Source organism: Anabrus simplex, chromosome X (genome assembly GCF_040414725.1).
Source record: "Anabrus simplex isolate iqAnaSimp1 chromosome X, ASM4041472v1, whole genome shotgun sequence".
In the NCBI taxonomy this organism is placed as follows: domain Eukaryota; kingdom Metazoa; phylum Arthropoda; class Insecta; order Orthoptera; family Tettigoniidae; genus Anabrus; species Anabrus simplex.
The window spans coordinates 183,021,621-183,040,074 of NC_090279.1; the positions used below are offsets into that span (position 1 = coordinate 183,021,621).

General features: G+C 39.4%; 1 protein-coding gene across 3 annotated transcripts in view; it reads right to left on the minus strand.

The window, feature by feature from the left end:
• Nucleotides 1-18,454, minus strand: part of LOC136885920 (farnesol dehydrogenase) — an 84,683-nt gene that overhangs the window by 40,333 nt on the left and 25,896 nt on the right. Inside the window, exon 1 of one of the 3 annotated variants that reach the window (XM_067158612.2) lies at nucleotides 1,823-1,986. The exons of the other annotated variants lie outside the window; for them this stretch is intronic. Within the exon in view, the coding sequence (XP_067014713.2) occupies nucleotides 1,823-1,954 (132 nt within the window). The 5' untranslated portion in view covers nucleotides 1,955-1,986. Of the gene's footprint in view, nucleotides 1-1,822; nucleotides 1,987-18,454 lie in introns of those variants that run through there. 3 annotated transcript variants of the gene reach the window in all.

Here is an 18,454-nt window from a genome sequence, read left to right on the forward strand (position 1 = left end):
CGGGCTCCCGCCGGAGAGTAGTGGTGTGAGGCGTGGTAGTCATGACATTGTCAAGGTCTCTGATCCACTCCTGGAAAATCAATAACCCAGCGCATGCGCTCTGCGCTATGTTTAGTAAACTTAACTGTCAAGTTGTGATGTACGGATGTGAGACCTGGACCATAAGAAAAGCTGAACGACGTAGAATTGACTCCTTTGAATTGTGGTGTTGGAGGAAAATCCTTAGAGTCCCATGGACTACGAAGAGAACAAATAGGTCAGTTTTACAGCAAATAAAACCAGAGTGGTCCTTGGATGATCTAATCCTGAAACAAAACTAAGCTACTTTGGACACATCATGAGAAGACACAATTCATTAGAAAAGACCTTAATGATGGGGAAGATCGAAGGCAAAAGGAGAAGAGGGTGGAAAAGAATGAGGTGGATTGATGGCACCACAGAAGTACTAATGGAAAATCTTCGGGAGGCAAAGCAAGACAGAAGAAATTGGCGTATTTTAGTTCATGGGGTCAGGGAGCGTCGGGATCGACTAAACGAATAGAGAGAGAGAGATACACTCACGGCAGTCCTGCATCCCTATACTAGACTTAACTAAAGTTGGCGTCTGACAGGTAAGGCTGGAGGGAGGAGCACTGCACGTGCCATTTCACGATGTTGCCACATTCCAGCATTCCTTTCTACATGCTCTTACCCCTCGCTTCCGGCTCACTTGTTCCCTCCTTCATTCTGACCGCTGTGATCTGTTGTAGACTTCCTGGCCAGGCGGTGTCGTCCCATTTGCGATCACTCTTATACAAACAATCAGGTTGTTATCAGTGATAATGACAGGTTTGGCAACTCCCATCAAGACGAGCTGCCCTGAAGTTTTATCTGCATGGCAACCGCAGTCGCCCCACCCTCATTTCCATGGCAACCACACAGCCACTCCCTTTATCCCGCCTCGGCAGGCAGTAAACGGACCTCCCTCTACGAAATGTCAGACGCCAACTCTTATTATTAGCAGTATAGAAGTACACACACACCACAGTACTGTAAGACAGTGCACAATCTTCTGTCTCGTGCACAGTCTTCACTCCGGCTACTCGCTGGACACTCCGACACAACCACCACAACTCCTCGTTCAGACAGTGCGGATCAAACAATCACCCGTTGTACATTATTGTTATTACGATTCAATACGGACCAATTAAGGACCGATATGGTCAAGCATGTCGACACTAGCGACAGCCAACATTTCTGTCGCCCTCAGCCCAGCCACCGAACACCAACACACAGAGTCTCAACTGACTCCACCACTGTGCCCATCACTGACCCTGAATCCAACACTGACTGACTGTCCGCGGCTAGCCTCGCTTTCTATAGCTGGGATGATGTGTACCAGAATTTTCACGACATGGCTAGAGGCGGAATATTCTTGTTGTATCTCCCAAAAACTCACAGGTAAACCAGCCGACGAGAACAACCACGAAAATGTCGGCCCCACCCCACAGGCCGGCTGGGAGATCCCCGGTCGTCGTAAGTACCGAAAGGGGTTCCCACGGGGCTGACACGTAAGAGTATATTATTTTAAAAAATTAACAGTTTTAGTTCTTTTAGCTCTTCCACTCTACTGTTGTGCTGAGTTAGTTGCTGGACTAACTGACATTTACATATTCAAAGAAGAAATGATCTTAAGAGGAGTTTTGAAATAATTTCTTGCTGATATTTCTAATTACTTTCCTAGCCCTGCGGTAATAGTTCGATGGAAATTGAGAGGGCGGCATGAAACTAGTATATGGGTTGAAACAACTTCTTAGTTAAGACATTCTACATCCCCACTTACCTCTATCTTGTCCGCTCTCCGTGCCACAGCTACGACATGAACTCCGTGGTCTTGTAACTGGTAGGCTACAGCTGCTCCTATACCAGCACTAGCTCCTGTCACCAAAGCTACACGTCCCGACCAACGCTCCATGTTGTATACCAGATTAAATCTCTCTGCCTACTCAGTACAATTCCTTTTATACTCTCCGAAATAAGTCAATACTGCTCTTATCATATTAACGACCTTGGGTCTTATCAGCTGTAAGAACACTCCTCCATGCTCTTGAGTAAAAAATATGATGGTGCATTTTATATCTCACTGAAGGGCGTAACAAAGGGTAAATTAAATGAAGAAGGTCACACCATATAATTAAATACTCCAGGTTAGTGGTGTAGAACGTTTAACTCGGAGACCCTGTGTTCCAGGGACGTAACGTTAGGACCTACAATACAGGCAAGCCCAGGCATTTAAGGGGCCACACAGACTCCTCGCAAAGAAAACAAAAAAACTCTGCATGGAACTGGTCAGGGCGGCTTTGCAGAATCAGTCTAAATTGTTTTACAATTTGTACGTAGAAGAATAACTGCCACTTGGACCCTGTTCCACGAACGAAATTTGCAAATTTTCAGTTTGCACTTTTCAATTTTCAGTTCAGATTTTGTTCCAGCATCACTATTCAGATTTAGCTTGCAAAGTGAAAAGTTAGGAATCATTTCACTTTTCAAGCCTGTTATGTTCCTCCATTGGTACAGAAATGCAAAGTCAAAGAAATGAAGTGAAAAGTTTTCAGAAATCTTGCAAAGAGATGATTCCCTGTTCATCAAGTATGTTTACTAGTTTTTCGGCGTAGAATTTGGTTTAGTGGTATAAACATGTTACGACGAGAGCTTATGTTATCATCAAGCGAGGATAGTGATGAAGATCCCAACAAGAGAACGTACAAAGACAGGATTAATTTTCCTAACCTCACTTCGACAGAATTTCGTGAGTATTTTCGTATTACCCCAACACAGGCTGACTACTGTATATTCTTGAAATGATCGGTCATTTATTGAAACATGCAACAAAAAGAAATCAATACCTTTCCGAAAAAAGAACAAATTCTTATATGCTTACATTGGTTAGTAAATGGTGCCCAGCTGCACGGTGTAGCAGCAATGCATGGGACATCAAAATCAATTATTTGCAGAACTGTTACCAAAGTCGTAGATGTTATAGTAAATGTAATATCTCTTAACATCGTAGGTTGGCCTGATAATCCACATAATATAGCGACGGAATTTCTAATGAATGAATTTTCTTCTGTGTGTGGATGTCTTGATGGTACTCTCGTTAATATTGATGCTTGTCATCATTGGGGGGGTTACTTTTAAGTAGCCGAAAAGGATGTCCCGTTTCTCCTTGACAACTTCTAGCACAGCCAGCTGCTTGTAATCATCTTTCTTTCCAATGATCAAAACTTTAAAACTACCAAAACCACAATTATACTGTCAAGTTCACCGCGAAAAATAAAGCATTGTTTGTTTGTTTGTTTGTTTGTTTGTTTGTTTGTTTGTTTGTTTGTTTGTTTGTTTGTTTGTTTGTTTGTTTGTTTGTTTGTTTGTTTGTTTGTTTGTTTGTTTGTTTGTTTGTTTGTTTGTTTGTTTGTTTGTTTGTTTGTTTGTTTGTTTGTTTGTTTGTTTGTTTGTTTGTTTGTTTGTTTGTTTGTTTGTTTGTTTGTTTGTTTGTTTGTTTGTTTGTTTGTTTGTTTGTTTGTTTGTTTGTTTGTTTGTTTGTTTGTTTGTTTGTTTGTTTGTTTGTTTGTTTGTTTGTTTGTTTGTTTGTTTGTTTGTTTGTTTGTTTGTTTGTTTGTTTGTTTGTTTGTTTGTTTGTTTGTTTGTTTGTTTGTTTGTTTGTTTGTTTGTTTGTTTGTTTGTTTGTTTGTTTGTTTGTTTGTTTGTTTGTTTGTTTGTTTGTTTGTTTGTTTGTTTGTTTGTTTGTTTGTTTGTTTGTTTGTTTGTTTGTTTGTTTGTTTGTTTGTTTGTTTGTTTGTTTGTTTGTTTGTTTGTTTGTTTGTTTGTTTGTTTGTTTGTTTGTTTGTTTGTTTGTTTGTTTGTTTGTTTGTTTGTTTGTTTGTTTGTTTGTTTGTTTGTTTGTTTGTTTGTTTGTTTGTTTGTTTGTTTGTTTGTTTGTTTGTTTGTTTGTTTGTTTGTTTGTTTGTTTGTTTGTTTGTTTGTTTGTTTGTTTGTTTGTTTGTTTGTTTGTTTGTTTGTTTGTTTGTTTGTTTGTTTGTTTGTTTGTTTGTTTGTTTGTTTGTTTGTTTGTTTGTTTGTTTGTTTGTTTGTTTGTTTGTTTGTTTGTTTGTTTGTTTGTTTGTTTGTTTGTTTGTTTGTTTGTTTGTTTGTTTGTTTGTTTGTTTGTTTGTTTGTTTGTTTGTTTGTTTGTTTGTTTGTTTGTTTGTTTGTTTGTTTGTTTGTTTGTTTGTTTGTTTGTTTGTTTGTTTGTTTGTTTGTTTGTTTGTTTGTTTGTTTGTTTGTTTGTTTGTTTGTTTGTTTGTTTGTTTGTTTGTTTGTTTGTTTGTTTGTTTGTTTGTTTGTTTGTTTGTTTGTTTGTTTGTTTGTTTGTTTGTTTGTTTGTTTGTTTGTTTGTTTGTTTGTTTGTTTGTTTGTTTGTTTGTTTGTTTGTTTGTTTGTTTGTTTGTTTGTTTGTTTGTTTGTTTGTTTGTTTGTTTGTTTGTTTGTTTGTTTGTTTGTTTGTTTGTTTGTTTGTTTGTTTGTTTGTTTGTTTGTTTGTTTGTTTGTTTGTTTGTTTGTTTGTTTGTTTGTTTGTTTGTTTGTTTGTTTGTTTGTTTGTTTGTTTGTTTGTTTGTTTGTTTGTTTGTTTGTTTGTTTGTTTGTTTGTTTGTTTGTTTGTTTGTTTGTTTGTTTGTTTGTTTGTTTGTTTGTTTGTTTGTTTGTTTGTTTGTTTGTTTGTTTGTTTGTTTGTTTGTTTGTTTGTTTGTTTGTTTGTTTGTTTGTTTGTTTGTTTGTTTGTTTGTTTGTTTGTTTGTTTGTTTGTTTGTTTGTTTGTTTGTTTGTTTGTTTGTTTGTTTGTTTGTTTGTTTGTTTGTTTGTTTGTTTGTTTGTTTGTTTGTTTGTTTGTTTGTTTGTTTGTTTGTTTGTTTGTTTGTTTGTTTGTTTGTTTGTTTGTTTGTTTGTTTGTTTGTTTGTTTGTTTGTTTGTTTGTTTGTTTGTTTGTTTGTTTGTTTGTTTGTTTGTTTGTTTGATTGATTGATTGATTGATTGATTGATTGATTGATTGATTGATTGATTGATTGATTGATTGATTGATTGATTGATTGATTGATTGATTGATTGATTGATTGATTGATTGATTGATTGATTGATTTATCGTATGATGAGTACAATATTATATACAATATGTGCAACAACCATCTCAAGTTAATAACTGAATATCCATATCAAAAGTTGAGAGGCAGAAAAGAGCTTCGCTTGAGACACAGTGTAAGTCCTCTATAGAGCCTCTATAAGCATGCAAAGGACTCTCAGATGCAATCTGATCCACTGTCTGCCTCTCTTCTCCGCAGTCACATGTCTTCTGCGAAGAAATTCGAAAGTAAAACCTAGATCATGGTGGAATAGAAAGACTTCGCACTTTGCAAGAATTGAAAAGTGCAAAGTTGAAAAGTTGAAAAGTTCGTTCGTGTAACAGGCCCTTGGTTGCATCTAGCAGCAGCGATTATGTTGAGTGTAGCACAGTACAGCTGTCAGGTTACCCCTTTTCTGGAAAAGGAGAGAAAACATAGGGAAGTAAAAATGAAGAAAATATACATGGAGAACACAGGGAAATAACTTGTCATGTCAAAATTAAGCTTTCGATGTAAGACTGGGCCCGAACGGAATGATTGACAGTAGTCATATCCAGCACCTAGTACTTTGAGAGAGAGAGCGACTACGTAATTCCAGGTCTTTATTGAAAACCTACAACCTGTTTTCCAGTCTTTGACCGGGTCAGGGATGTAATGAACGAAGCAGATATATAGGCTGTTGTTACAATGGGGTCGCCACTCCCAAGGTGATTTATTAATAACTGATAAATGCTATGAAATGATTATGGAGAGTGTTGCTGGAATGAAAGATGACAGGGAAAACCGGAGTACCCGGAGAAAAACCTGTCCCGCCTCCGCTTTGTCCAGCACAAATCTCACTTGGAGTGACCGGGATTTGAACCACGGTATCCAGCGGTGAGAGGAAGACGCGCTGCCGCCTGAGCCACGAAGGCTCCCCCCAGGTCTTTATTATGATAGTAGAATTAAATGTTTGTAGATAATAACTTTCCCTCATTAATTTGTACTTGTCTTGTTCTCATTAAACCAAAACTTAAATAATTATAATAATATAAATAACATCATATAATAATATTATAAATTAAAAACACAATAGCTCGTATCTTCTTAATGTTCTTTTCAGAATGCCCAGTATTTAAATGCCGAAATATCAGGGGCGGTGCGTGGTATTGTTGCAGGTTTGCACAACTCCCAATAATTTTACGCTTCATTTGTCGTCTTTTCTTCCTATTTTGCAGTTTAATAAACCTAACATCTACTCTAAAATGTGTTAAAACCAAGCACCTTTTGTCGTTCGATGTACTAATACTTCGTAACGAACCATTAAACTCCGCCGTCTTCAAAACAAACTCAGGGGGTTGACTGTCCTACGCCAAACTCCCTAGCGCCCAGCGCGCCGCTATTCGGTTTCAGCAGGGTCAAGCCTAAGCCTGTATACGATGTATAGCATCAGGTAGCAAGCCCGCCAGTATCGGTCCTAGGGAGTTGCATGAGACCAGCAAGTCCCCTATCGAAAAACAACTCCAAATGTCCCCGTTAGATTGCACCACTCTGCAGAGATGACTTCATCCCTGCTTTCTCTCCACTCGCAACGGTAATTTCTTTTCCACGCCACTAGGGTAACGGTAAGCTGCACCGCACCATTCACAATGTTACCAACATTGGTACTTCATGGCCAATCATAACCTTTTATTAAATCCCAAAATTTATTTTGAGGATATACTTTCGGAGGAAACGTTTCCTCATCAGCATAACTTCATGTTATACATTTGCCAACCGTAAAACGAGCTTTGTGCCAACATTGTCACATGTTGGTAAACGGCTGGACTATTGCGACATGGAGTTGTTGGTGTTAATGTAGACGTTATGTTTACATTTTTATCACGTGCAGGTCTTGGTGTGTTTTCAGGTGATTGAGTGTTTTGGTTCTAGATAATTTTTCTGTGCGTTATTATTAAAACTGATGGATTCTAAATTGTGAGTAAGAGTTCGTCACAAAGCTGCCGGTGTTTGTGTAGTTTAGTTTCAACAAATAGTGTATACGGTTTTGGACAAACTGAAACTACGCCATGAACTATCGTCCATTTATTTAGCACAAGAAAGCAAAGCAAAGTCACCTACGTACAGGCCATGAAGGCCCTTGTAGGAGTGGAAGGTAAAGGCTTCCACCATTGTTAACCTCGGCACATGATGGGGTAGAGTGGTTAGCTCTACGCGTGGCCACCTTTGCCCCTAGGAATTAACCTGGTACTCATTTTTGGGGTAGGCTGAGTGAACCTCAGGGCCATATGCACCTCCGGAAGTGGAAATCTCGTTTCTTAAATTTTACGACTTCCTGACGGGGATTCGAACCCACGTCCTTCCGGGCGAACCGAGCACGCCTTTACCGCCTCGGCCAGGCAGCCCCTATTTAGCACAAGAATTCAGATCATTGTCGGGTGCTGTTAGTTTAGCAGAGTTTATAATAACCAACAACCTAGACAGGACGTTCATTGAACTGAGTGCTTGAAACTGCTGAAGTTTAATTCTTACAATCCCTATGACGTCTGTCGAAGCAGAAAGATGTTTTTCTACTTTGAATAAAATAAAAACTTCCTTAAGGAACTCTATGACCCAGGAAAGATTGTCGGCCTTGGCGATGCTTTCTATAGAAAGAGATCTGCTGATGGAAATCGCAGACTTCAATCAACGGGTGATTGACAAGTTTGCGTCAATGAAAAACAGGAGGGCGAATTTTCAATTCAAGTGAGGTAAGAATAACTGTAGTTATACTTTTATTTCCTGTGTTTTAATTGCTGGATATATTTCAGTTTTAATATGAATGCAGTTCATTACATACGGATACTAGGGATTCTTGTTATTTCTATTAGATTCTCATATAAAATTGCAACATTGAAAATTTTGGTGCAACACCCAGCCTCAGATACGACCAGCCGCCACTGCGAAATATACTGTAAATATTATATGCCAGAAAACTGAATCTTAATGAGGCTCATTACAGTTCAAGTTTCATTATGGTACAGGTTCTACACCAATCAGAGTTCAGATTTTCATTATGATACAGGTTCTACACCAATCAGAGTTCAGATTTTCATTATGATACAGGTTCTCCACCAATCAGAGTTCAGATTTTCATTATGATACAGGTTCTCCACCAATCAGAGTTCAGATTTTCATTATGGTACAGGTTCTCCACCAATCAGAGTTCATATTTTCATTATGGTACAGGTTCTCCACCAATCAGAGTTCATATTTTCATTATGGTACAGGTTCTCCACCAATCAGAGTTCATATTTTCATTATGATACAGGTTCTCCACCAATCAGAGTTCATATTTTCATTATGATACAGGTTCTACACCAATCAGAGTTCAGATTTTCATTATGATACAGGTTCTACACCAATCAGACTTCATATTTTCATTATTATACAGGTTCTCCACCAATCAGACTTCATATTTTCATTATGATGCAGGTTCTACACCAATCAGAGTTCAGATTTTTATTATGATTCAACTGTTTGACCAATTAGGTAAGGATAGCATCGCACCTGCGCTCAACGCACTAGCTCCGCACTTGTTTCTAAAATCAAACATGTCGGACACACATATTAACAACAATGCACCTTCTACTTCCAATATTCCACAACTGCACGGCACATTCCCGAAAATTCGCTTCACAACTCTGCAATAAACAATTTGTGTTTGAAATAAAGCTAGGTTATGATCACCTTCTATCAAAGCTTTGAAAACATACGACATTGTCAAGGTCTCTGATCCAGTCGCGGAAAATCAATAACCCAGCACATGCGCTCTGTTCAGTAAACTCAACTGTCAAGCGACATCTCGACAGAAATGTATGATTTTTTTTTTTTAAATAGTTATAATTATCGTCGAGCATAAACAGTCGTATAGAACTCGCCTATAATGGTAATACACTCGTATGGAAGTTATAAACATACTCGTGTCTTAAGTATTATAGGCTTGTTGCTTAATGTACTATTAATATATGCTATTATGGATTTCCCGTAATTACGGATTTCACCTCACTATTAAGGAGAAACTATTACGGGAAGGGAAAAAGAATGGAATATGTCAGTGGTGCATTTTCCTATACACAGTTTGACCAGCATACATATTCAACAACATCTCATTTGTTACAGGATCTGTGATCATATTCCTGAGTTTCTGAACACTAACTCATATGTTTCTGTTACAAGCGTGTTTAGAAACTAGCACGCTCACTCATGCCAATTTCAAGACAGGACAATATTGTATCGTCCTTGTATTGTCCTGTGCTCCGTGAACAGTCCCTTGCGCAGGACAAGACAATATCAAGTCGTCCGCTTTCCATCATCAAAATGGATCCACGACGCCGTGCTCTTCAAGGAAAATTAAGGAAATTGATTCATATCTTATACGAAGATGTGTTAGATATAGTTGAAGACGTTATAACTAAAAATAAGAAGAGATTGTGGTTACGGAAATGGTTGTCACGCAGATCTTCATTAGGATAGTCTGTTTTATTATTAAAAGAATTAGAAGATTCTCAAGAATATAAAATGTGCATGAAGATGTCAACTGAATGTTTTGAAGACCTTCTGAGGAAGGTCTCACCGATGATTCAACGTAACGATACATTAATGAGAGAAGCAATACCCGCGAGAGAAAAACTACAAATTACTGTAACATACTTATCAACAGGACAATAAGAGCGATGGTGGGGGGGGAAGGCATTGTCCCGATGGATAGGAAGCGAGGCTAACTCGTAAGACAGTAGCTTATTCATTGTCCTGTCCTCGGCTAGTTCGTTCACACGAGGACAATATTGTCTTGGCTCACTGTATTGTCCAGTCTACTGTCCTCGTGTAAACTCTGTGTTAGTTTGAAGAGTGGTTAACTGATAGCATGCTGTGAGCAATGTAATTCATTTTTATTGGTTGTAGTGGTTGTTTACGATGGGATCACCGGTAACCCACTTCACAGATTGGCACTTTATGATAAGATATAGCTTGTTTGACTTATGATACATTTATTTGAAGTTCTTTATGCTCTTGTAAGTGTTCATGGAAAAATATATTTCAAGATGATGATTCCAGAGTATGATAAAGAAACTCGAACGTCACTCTTATGTACCTTGCGCCATTAAATTTAATGCAGGGAAAACTTAAATATCCCAGGGAAAACGTAGGGAAAATCCAGGAAAAACATATTTAGATTACTAATGGGATCCCTGGCTGTAAACAGTCTCTCGCAACACCGCGATATTCTCCTCACAAAAGATGTGCACCAAAATATTAAAAAGTAATCACAGCACTGAAAATTGATAGCAATATATATATATTACAATTCGCTTTACGTCGCACCGACACAGATAGGTCTTATGGCGACGATGGGATAAGAAAGGGCTAGAAGTGGGAAGGAACCGGCCGTGGCCTTCATTAAGGTACAGTCCCAGTATTTGCCTGGTGTGAAAATGGGAAACCACGGAAAACCGTCTTCAGGGCTCCCGACAGTGGTGTTCGAACCCACTATCTCCCGGATGCAAGCTCACAGCTGCGTGGCCCTAACCGCACGGCCACCTCGCCCGCTAATGTATATATTAGTTAGAAGATGATACTTATTTGATGTGTAGTGCCGTTGCCTACGTGATATACAAGGCCTGGAAATGCTGGCCAGATGATGGGGTCGCGGGCGAGTTTCAAAATACGCCGCTAGGTGTCATCTTTACGGGTTGACTTACACAATGCTCTTAAATGGGAAAGAACACCTGTGTGTTGATAATTGCCTGATAAACTCATAAAAATGCTATATGAGGAACGGAAAAATTTACAAAAAAAATAAATCAGTTTAAACCACATAATAGTTATTGCGTACCTGTCGGTCTATAACATTTTGTAGAGTCGTTTAAATTTTCAAGAGATTCCATCCTCTCCATTAGTGTAGCTAAGGTATTTTTTTAATGTGTTCCTGTGTGGAAGTTTTAAGCGACCATCTAATTAAAATTGACGTTTTTCTTTCCGTACTTTTCTACTTTCATCTGTATTTTGTTGTTTTCGCCTTCTCAGATTTTAATTCTTACAATTCTGTCGAAGCTTATATCACTTTCCTAAATCTATCAATTCACTTCCTCAGTAAGATTCTTTTTAATGCTATTTGCACCATATGTGAGGAACCTGCGTGTATTTTGTAAGTGTAAAGTGTTGAATGTGAGGAAAGGAATGTTAAGGAGGACACAAACACCCAGTCCCCAGGCCAGGGATATTAATCATTTACAATTAAAAACCCCTGACCCGGCCGGGAATCGAATCCGGGGCCGCCGGGTGACAGGCGGACGCGTTGCCCCTTACACCGCGGGGCGGGACTTCTCAGAAAGATAAGAGTTCCTTCTGTTTCTACTGCATTTAGCCCTTCGGGATGCTTTTGGAATTGGGGTGGATGGCAGAATTGCTGCCTTTGTCATGGGAGGTTGAGATGTTTCTTCGTAGGTGAAGCTGCCATTGATTTCATTCTTTCTGGTTTAGATGAATCTAATCTGGGGTAGGATCACTTGAGGACACGTGTTTACATTCTTGCATTTACATTTACTTCTGCGTTTGGCACATATTTGTTTTTGAGTGGGGTAACCACTAAATTAATATGCATGATATTTTATTTGGAATACGACTCTTCTTTGTGAGACAAACTCTAAAATCAGACTCAAGAAAATGCTCGCTAAACACTTGACGGTCTTGTTGGTAAACATATAAAACCTATTTTTTGCCTTACTTCTCTAGTAAGTTGTGGGAAACACATGGAATGTCACATTTTTCTCTTTGCGCTGTTTGAAGTACATCTTGGAACAAAACAGTGCATCATTTTAAACACTTTACTCTTTCTTTCTTTCTTTCTTTCTTTCTTTCTTAATCCATTTACCCTCCAGGGTTGGCTTTTCCCTCGGACTCAGCGAGGGATCCCACCTCTACCGCCTCTAGGGCAGTGTCCTGGAGCTTCAGTCTCTGGGTCGTGGGGATACAACTGGGGAGGATGACCAGTACCTCGCCCATGCGGCCTCACCTGCTATTCTGAACAGGGACCTTGCGGGGGGATGGGAAGATTGGAAGGGATAGACAAGAAAGAGGGAAGGAAGCGGCCGTGGCCTTAAGTTAGGTACCATCCCGGTATTTGCCTGGAGGAGAAGTGGGAAACCACGGAAAACCACTTCCAGGATGGCTGATGTGGGAATCTTTTTTTTTTTTTTTTTTTGCTTTACGTCGCACCGACACAGATAGGTCTTATGGCGACGATGGGACAGGAAATGGCTAGGAGTGGGAAGGAAGCGGCCGTGGCCTTAATTAAGGTACAGCCCCAGCATTTGCCTGGTGTGAAAATGGGAAACCACGGAAAACCATTTTCAGGGCTGCCGACAGTGAGGTTCGAACCTACTATCTCCCGAATACTGGATACTGGCCGCACTTAAACGACTGCAGCTATCGAGCTCGGTGAGGTGGGAATCGAACCTACCTCTACTCAGTTGACCTCCCGAGGCTGAGTGGACCCCGTTCCAGCCCTCGTACCACTTTTCAAATTTCGTGGCAGAGCCGGGGATCGAACCCGGACCTCCGGGGGTGGCAGCTAATCACACGAACCACTACACCACAGAGGCGGACTAAACACTTTACTCACATTCCCATATTGTACACGAAATGTACATTACATGACTTGGCCCTACAAAAATGATCACAGTAATGACAGTAACACCACACTATTCGTCGCTGCCATAAAATGACTAAAGGTAATCTTGGTGTTTTGTTACAGAGTAGACGGAAAAACCATTTTTACTAGTATTATACGGTTAGCCGACGGTGGGAACCAGACACTGCGCCTTCAACGGCAGAACTGCAAGACTAGCAAACCTAGCCACGACCGACTTGATGCGTCGCTCTAACTAGCTTCTTGCGGAGCGCAGCGAGGGATCCAGTCGGCCGTGACCTAACTGCTGTTGAACTGAAGGCCACTCCGCTCAGCCAATATAAATGATATGAATAAACTACAAATAAATAGGGAACGATGACCTAGATGCTAGGCCCCGTTAAACAACAAGCATCATCATCATCAAACTACAAAATAACTAAGCGGATCGGAACCAACTTATAGACGGAATAACATAATACAACAGTATTATAGTTAATAATAATAATAATAATTTCGTGTGGCTATTTCTAGCCGAGTGCAGCCCTTGTAAGGCAGACCCTCCGATGAGGGTGGGCGGCATCTGCCATGTGTAGGTAACTGCGTGTTATTGTGGTGGAGGATAGTGTTATGTGTGGTGTGTGAGTTGCAAGGATGTTGGGGACAGCACAAACACCCAGCCCCCGGGCCATTGGAATTAACCAATGAAGGTTAAAATCCCCGACCCGGCCGGGAATCGAACCCGGGACCCTCTGAACCGAAGGCCAGTACGCTGACCATTCAGCCAACGAGTCGGACAGTAATATAGTTGTAATTAATGAAGGAAAAACGATAAAAGGATGCATCTATAAGGGTTCTATAATTCGTACAGCTATAGCACGCCAAAAGATACCACGAAAACCATTAATGAACTGCAAACATATCACACATGTAATGCGAATCTTATACTAAGTTACGGCTCTAATTCACCGACAACAGCCACGGCCATCTTGATATATAGAGGCCTGCTACCAACAGTTGTGACGTCACGCGTATAGTGCTCTCTCTCTCTCCGTCGTCGCGTGTAATTCCTATATAGCTGATACGATACTGCACCCTTTGTCGGTAGAGCTGCGGTTCCTCTTGATATATGCTGTCTCCGGCTGCTAGAAAAAATATACTTACCGCATCGTAGAGATTCCTTCTCGGGTGTGCTCAGTTCCTGGTCGCCTGTGGGTTGGTGCATAGGGGTTGTCTAACTAAGGATTACCAGCAAATAGTCTAAAATAACCACCATGACACGGACTGATTATGTAATAAATAAACTTTATTGACAAAGCAAGAATTTAGTAAGTATGCACAAGGCTTGAATCAAAGCTCCAATCAAGTTTAGTGTCACTGTTGAAAATGCAATATAAGAATACCTGCAATTAATCATGACTAATCTGAATGTGATCAATAAATTAATTGATTAATAGAATAATTAATTGAAAATGATCCAAATAAAATTGTCAACAAATATAAGTGATATGAGTCGTTGACCAAAATGCAACCTCAAGCACACCAAAATAGTGCGTTTAACAATAATATCACAATAAAATGTCATTTACTGATTCAACTAGATCGATATAATATGTTGTGTTTACGATAGATATCATAGTGTAATAAACAAGAACTTTACTAACGTATTATGCATTATAGTTAAGCTTGCATGTAATCTAGAACATTCCAACATTCCTAGGAGTACAATCTCCAAACTCTATGTCAATTATTTAACATTAAATATACTCCTTGAAAAACCTGAGGATAGATGTAACACAAATAAACCGCTGTGCAGCGTGACGTAATCATACTTATGAACTCTGCAAATTTAATTTCTAAACCCTGGATCTTACTGAACTTTAAAAAGATAAAACCTCATCTTTTAACATACTGAAGAACATGCAAAATTTGTGCATCAAGGCAAGTATTACTATCCGGACCAATTTATGGCAATTAATCATCAAAATCTATTACATCGCTTCCTAATAAAATACAATTTAATTTACGACAAACATTCGTTCAGTAAGTCCTACAAATCTGTTGTGTCGTGTTTCGTGACGTAATAACACGAACCTAACACATCCTGTACTTATGTTACACGAACTGCCGTACTATTTACAAATGAGTGAACAAATCACCTATCACACTAATGGACTTAAAATTACGTAAACTAATAATATTACCTTGTAGTCACAGAGAATAATCTAGCTTACACATCAATAAAATATACTCGTCAGGGTTGAGAGATGATCAACGTACGAGTCCACGTGATATTTACATTTCTTATACCGCTGCTTATTCATGCACGCACTCATAATCGTAAATGAATTTAACATAATATGATGTAGATTGCATCGTCACCGACAAACATGTTATCTTGCCCAGAGTCCTGCAATTTCAATTCTCTGGTTAAGAATATTGATTCACCATGTCCAATAATTAGTTTCATGGCTCCCCTACTCTATTCATTACAAAAAAAAAAAAAACAAGGAGTAATTAAAATTAAATCAACTCAAAATCAACTCACAACCACATTACGAAAAATGAGATTCCACAAACTCCTATTTAAAACCAATGTTCAAAACACATATTATAATGCGATGTTGGCATATAAAATGGGATTTAACTATCCTCATGAGTACTATTGCAGACTTAACCTGCTATCTTTACCTATACTTATCGAGTGCAATATGCTATGCCATGTCGCCACATTTATAAATTCGTCGTGATAATAGATATAACAAATTCATTTTCATTTCACGGGGCATCTGGTCCTCCCGCTCATTTTCATACCTCGGCTTCACATTGCCGGCACATATATACACATTGTGATATCAAGCTGTCAGAGCTTGCATATCGCTCCGTGTATTAAGCTCAATGGCTTGACTACTAACTCTCAGCTCCTCGGCTGACCATGATATTTATCCGGCTCATCGCCTCATTATCATTCCCTCATTTCTCACATACTGAGATAATTGCCCGTAGTGGCTTATCCATCATCACATAATTATCTTAACGCACATATACTGTCGTCTGGGCCTAATGACATAACATATTTTGACGCGTGGGCCTAAATTCACCACGATTAATCTTCCAATGATCACTTCCCAAATTAATGCCTCTATCAGACTACAATAAAATTCAATTACATTCTCAAAATCAAATCTGAACAGTTAACTAAGCAAATCAAACTCCTCCTGTCCATGTAATCAGCATTCAGGAGAAATTTAGAATCAACTAATTAAAATGGTAGCAAAATACCCATAACAAAAAAAATGAGTCTACTTTAATGTCAAAGAAAACTTCCGTCGGGTGACTTAGCGAATCAAATATCATACTCTGCCACTGCCAATAAGCATAATATTGACCTCAAATCTAGTTCAAATGTAGGCCTAAGCATTTAAACTAATTCGGTCCAATCCGACAATAACATCGACAAAAAAATTAATAATAATAATAAGAACAAGATAATTGAAATTAAACACAAACTACGTGCATAAATCAGCATTTTTACCTCTCCTCTGTGCTACACCAAGAATAAGAAATTACAATACCTAAACATCTACTTAGCAGCTCGCGTAACGCCTAAAGAAATAGTACAATCAGTGAAAGATTACATAAGATTATTGTTACTCACATTCTGCCATTAAGCTTCACCCCACAGGGGCATCCATCTGGTTGAAGTTAGAACATGTTGCAATACATAATGCACATCTTCACAAAATTGATGTATACCTCCATGGTATCAATTTCCTTGGGCACACGACACTTTTCTTGCAACTTCAGCGGCTTAAATACTAATAATTAAATACACTGACTGAAAACACATATAAAAAATTCACTTCTTTTTTTAACACCACGCCCGCTTCTCTGGACATTCCTGCGAGACGATTGTGTGAGTGTGGCCCTCGCTCCCTGAGTGAAAGTTATTTACACACTGGACTGCGGCCGGCGATAATCCCTCTGCAGCAAGTTTGTTGTCCTACTAGTTGTCAATGACCTGTGGAATTATCCATCCATTGACTCTACCACTACTGTTATTTCTTAATGGCTCCTGCTAGTAACACTTCCCGTACAGCCTATACTTGTACGAAAGAAGTTCCTTTGTTTACCCATTACTCTCAAAATATTACAAAGTAATATATGGCAAATAAAATTAGTGACTAATTGGCTTATCACTCAAATAGAATATCTCTATAACTCTGACTGCAATTACTCGTTCTAATACAAGACGGTGTCTTTGAATGCTTGGCTCAGTTGCCTTAAAGTTTACATTTCACAAATGTCGCCCAATGTTCAAAAGAGAGAAATTCGCTGACACGTCTGGTCTGTACGATCCTTGGTGAACAAGTGTCCCTTCCTCTTGGCGGCAGAGACCTGCTTCGATTTCTGGCGGACTGATATTTTCAGAATTTCCAGAGCGTCCTTTAATACACGCAGCTCGATGCGGACTGTCCTTATCATCTAAATTCATACTTAAACTGCTGGTGGTTCCATCACTACCCTGTGATCATCGAATTAATCGTACAATTATGCACAGTGTAGGTGGCGTTGGTGGGAATATTTCTTTTGTCGCACCGCCGGCTGTCGTACGGTTCCGGCGCGAACTTCAGGTACTCTCGTTCCCAGACATAACTTCTGCTAACTTAATATTTACTGCATATTAACAGGATTTAGCATAGACATACACTATGATCCCCAACCTAAAGTGTCACTCTGATAAACAAGTATTCAATTACTGTCCGATTCTATGAAGAAAACAAATACGAGGAAGCGCTACATTTGAATAATACAAATTCAGCTCCCTGATTGGTTGACCGGTTTCAAGCGGGTAACATTGGACTGTTCCTAGTTCACTTTCGTGGGGTGGTTGGAAGCTCTTTCTTGTCTTCAGATGGAAAACTACCACTCCTTGACCTCAATTTCAAAGTACCAACGCGTCTTCTCCCTCTTTGTGTGAAGATAATTGCTTTATTGCACCAAAACAAACCGTGCTCCGAAGTGCTCTGGCCGGCTTAAACATCTATTGTGATTTTTCTGCTTCCTGCCAGAGTGTGAGAACATATTCTCCACTGTGTGGAAAAATTACATTTTCAATATCAGTAGCAATATGTTGATATGATGTAATTAGGCTCAATTAATTGGGTGCAACTCCTCCCTTACTAAAAATAGAAATGTTCCGAAAGAACAAGAGGAAGATTTCTAGATCTATGTCATTCAATCTCAACTTGGTTACTAAACTGCAACCATAATTGAGCCTCAGCTCTGTACCTCGCTTAGTTAGTGAATTCTCTTCGTAGTTGCAAATTTTCTTCTTCTAGTTGTCTACGTTCCTCCTGTAACTCGGCGATAATTGTCTCCATGATTTCTCTCAGCTCCGTGGCCTCTTGCAGACATTCTGGGCAATCATCACGTCCATCTTCTTCTCGCTTCTCTCCGGATTCCGTGATTGGTAGGTCTCCGTCATTCGGTGACATTTCTTCCTCATCACAGCTCAGGTTGAATTGGTCCTCATCTTCATCTTCTTCTTCTTCTTCCTCCACTGCAGAAATTTCGTCATCATCCTCTTCCATGGGCCAATCTTCGTCAGCCGTCATCTCCTCTTCCGTAGATGAGTCCTCCTCCTCTTCACTCT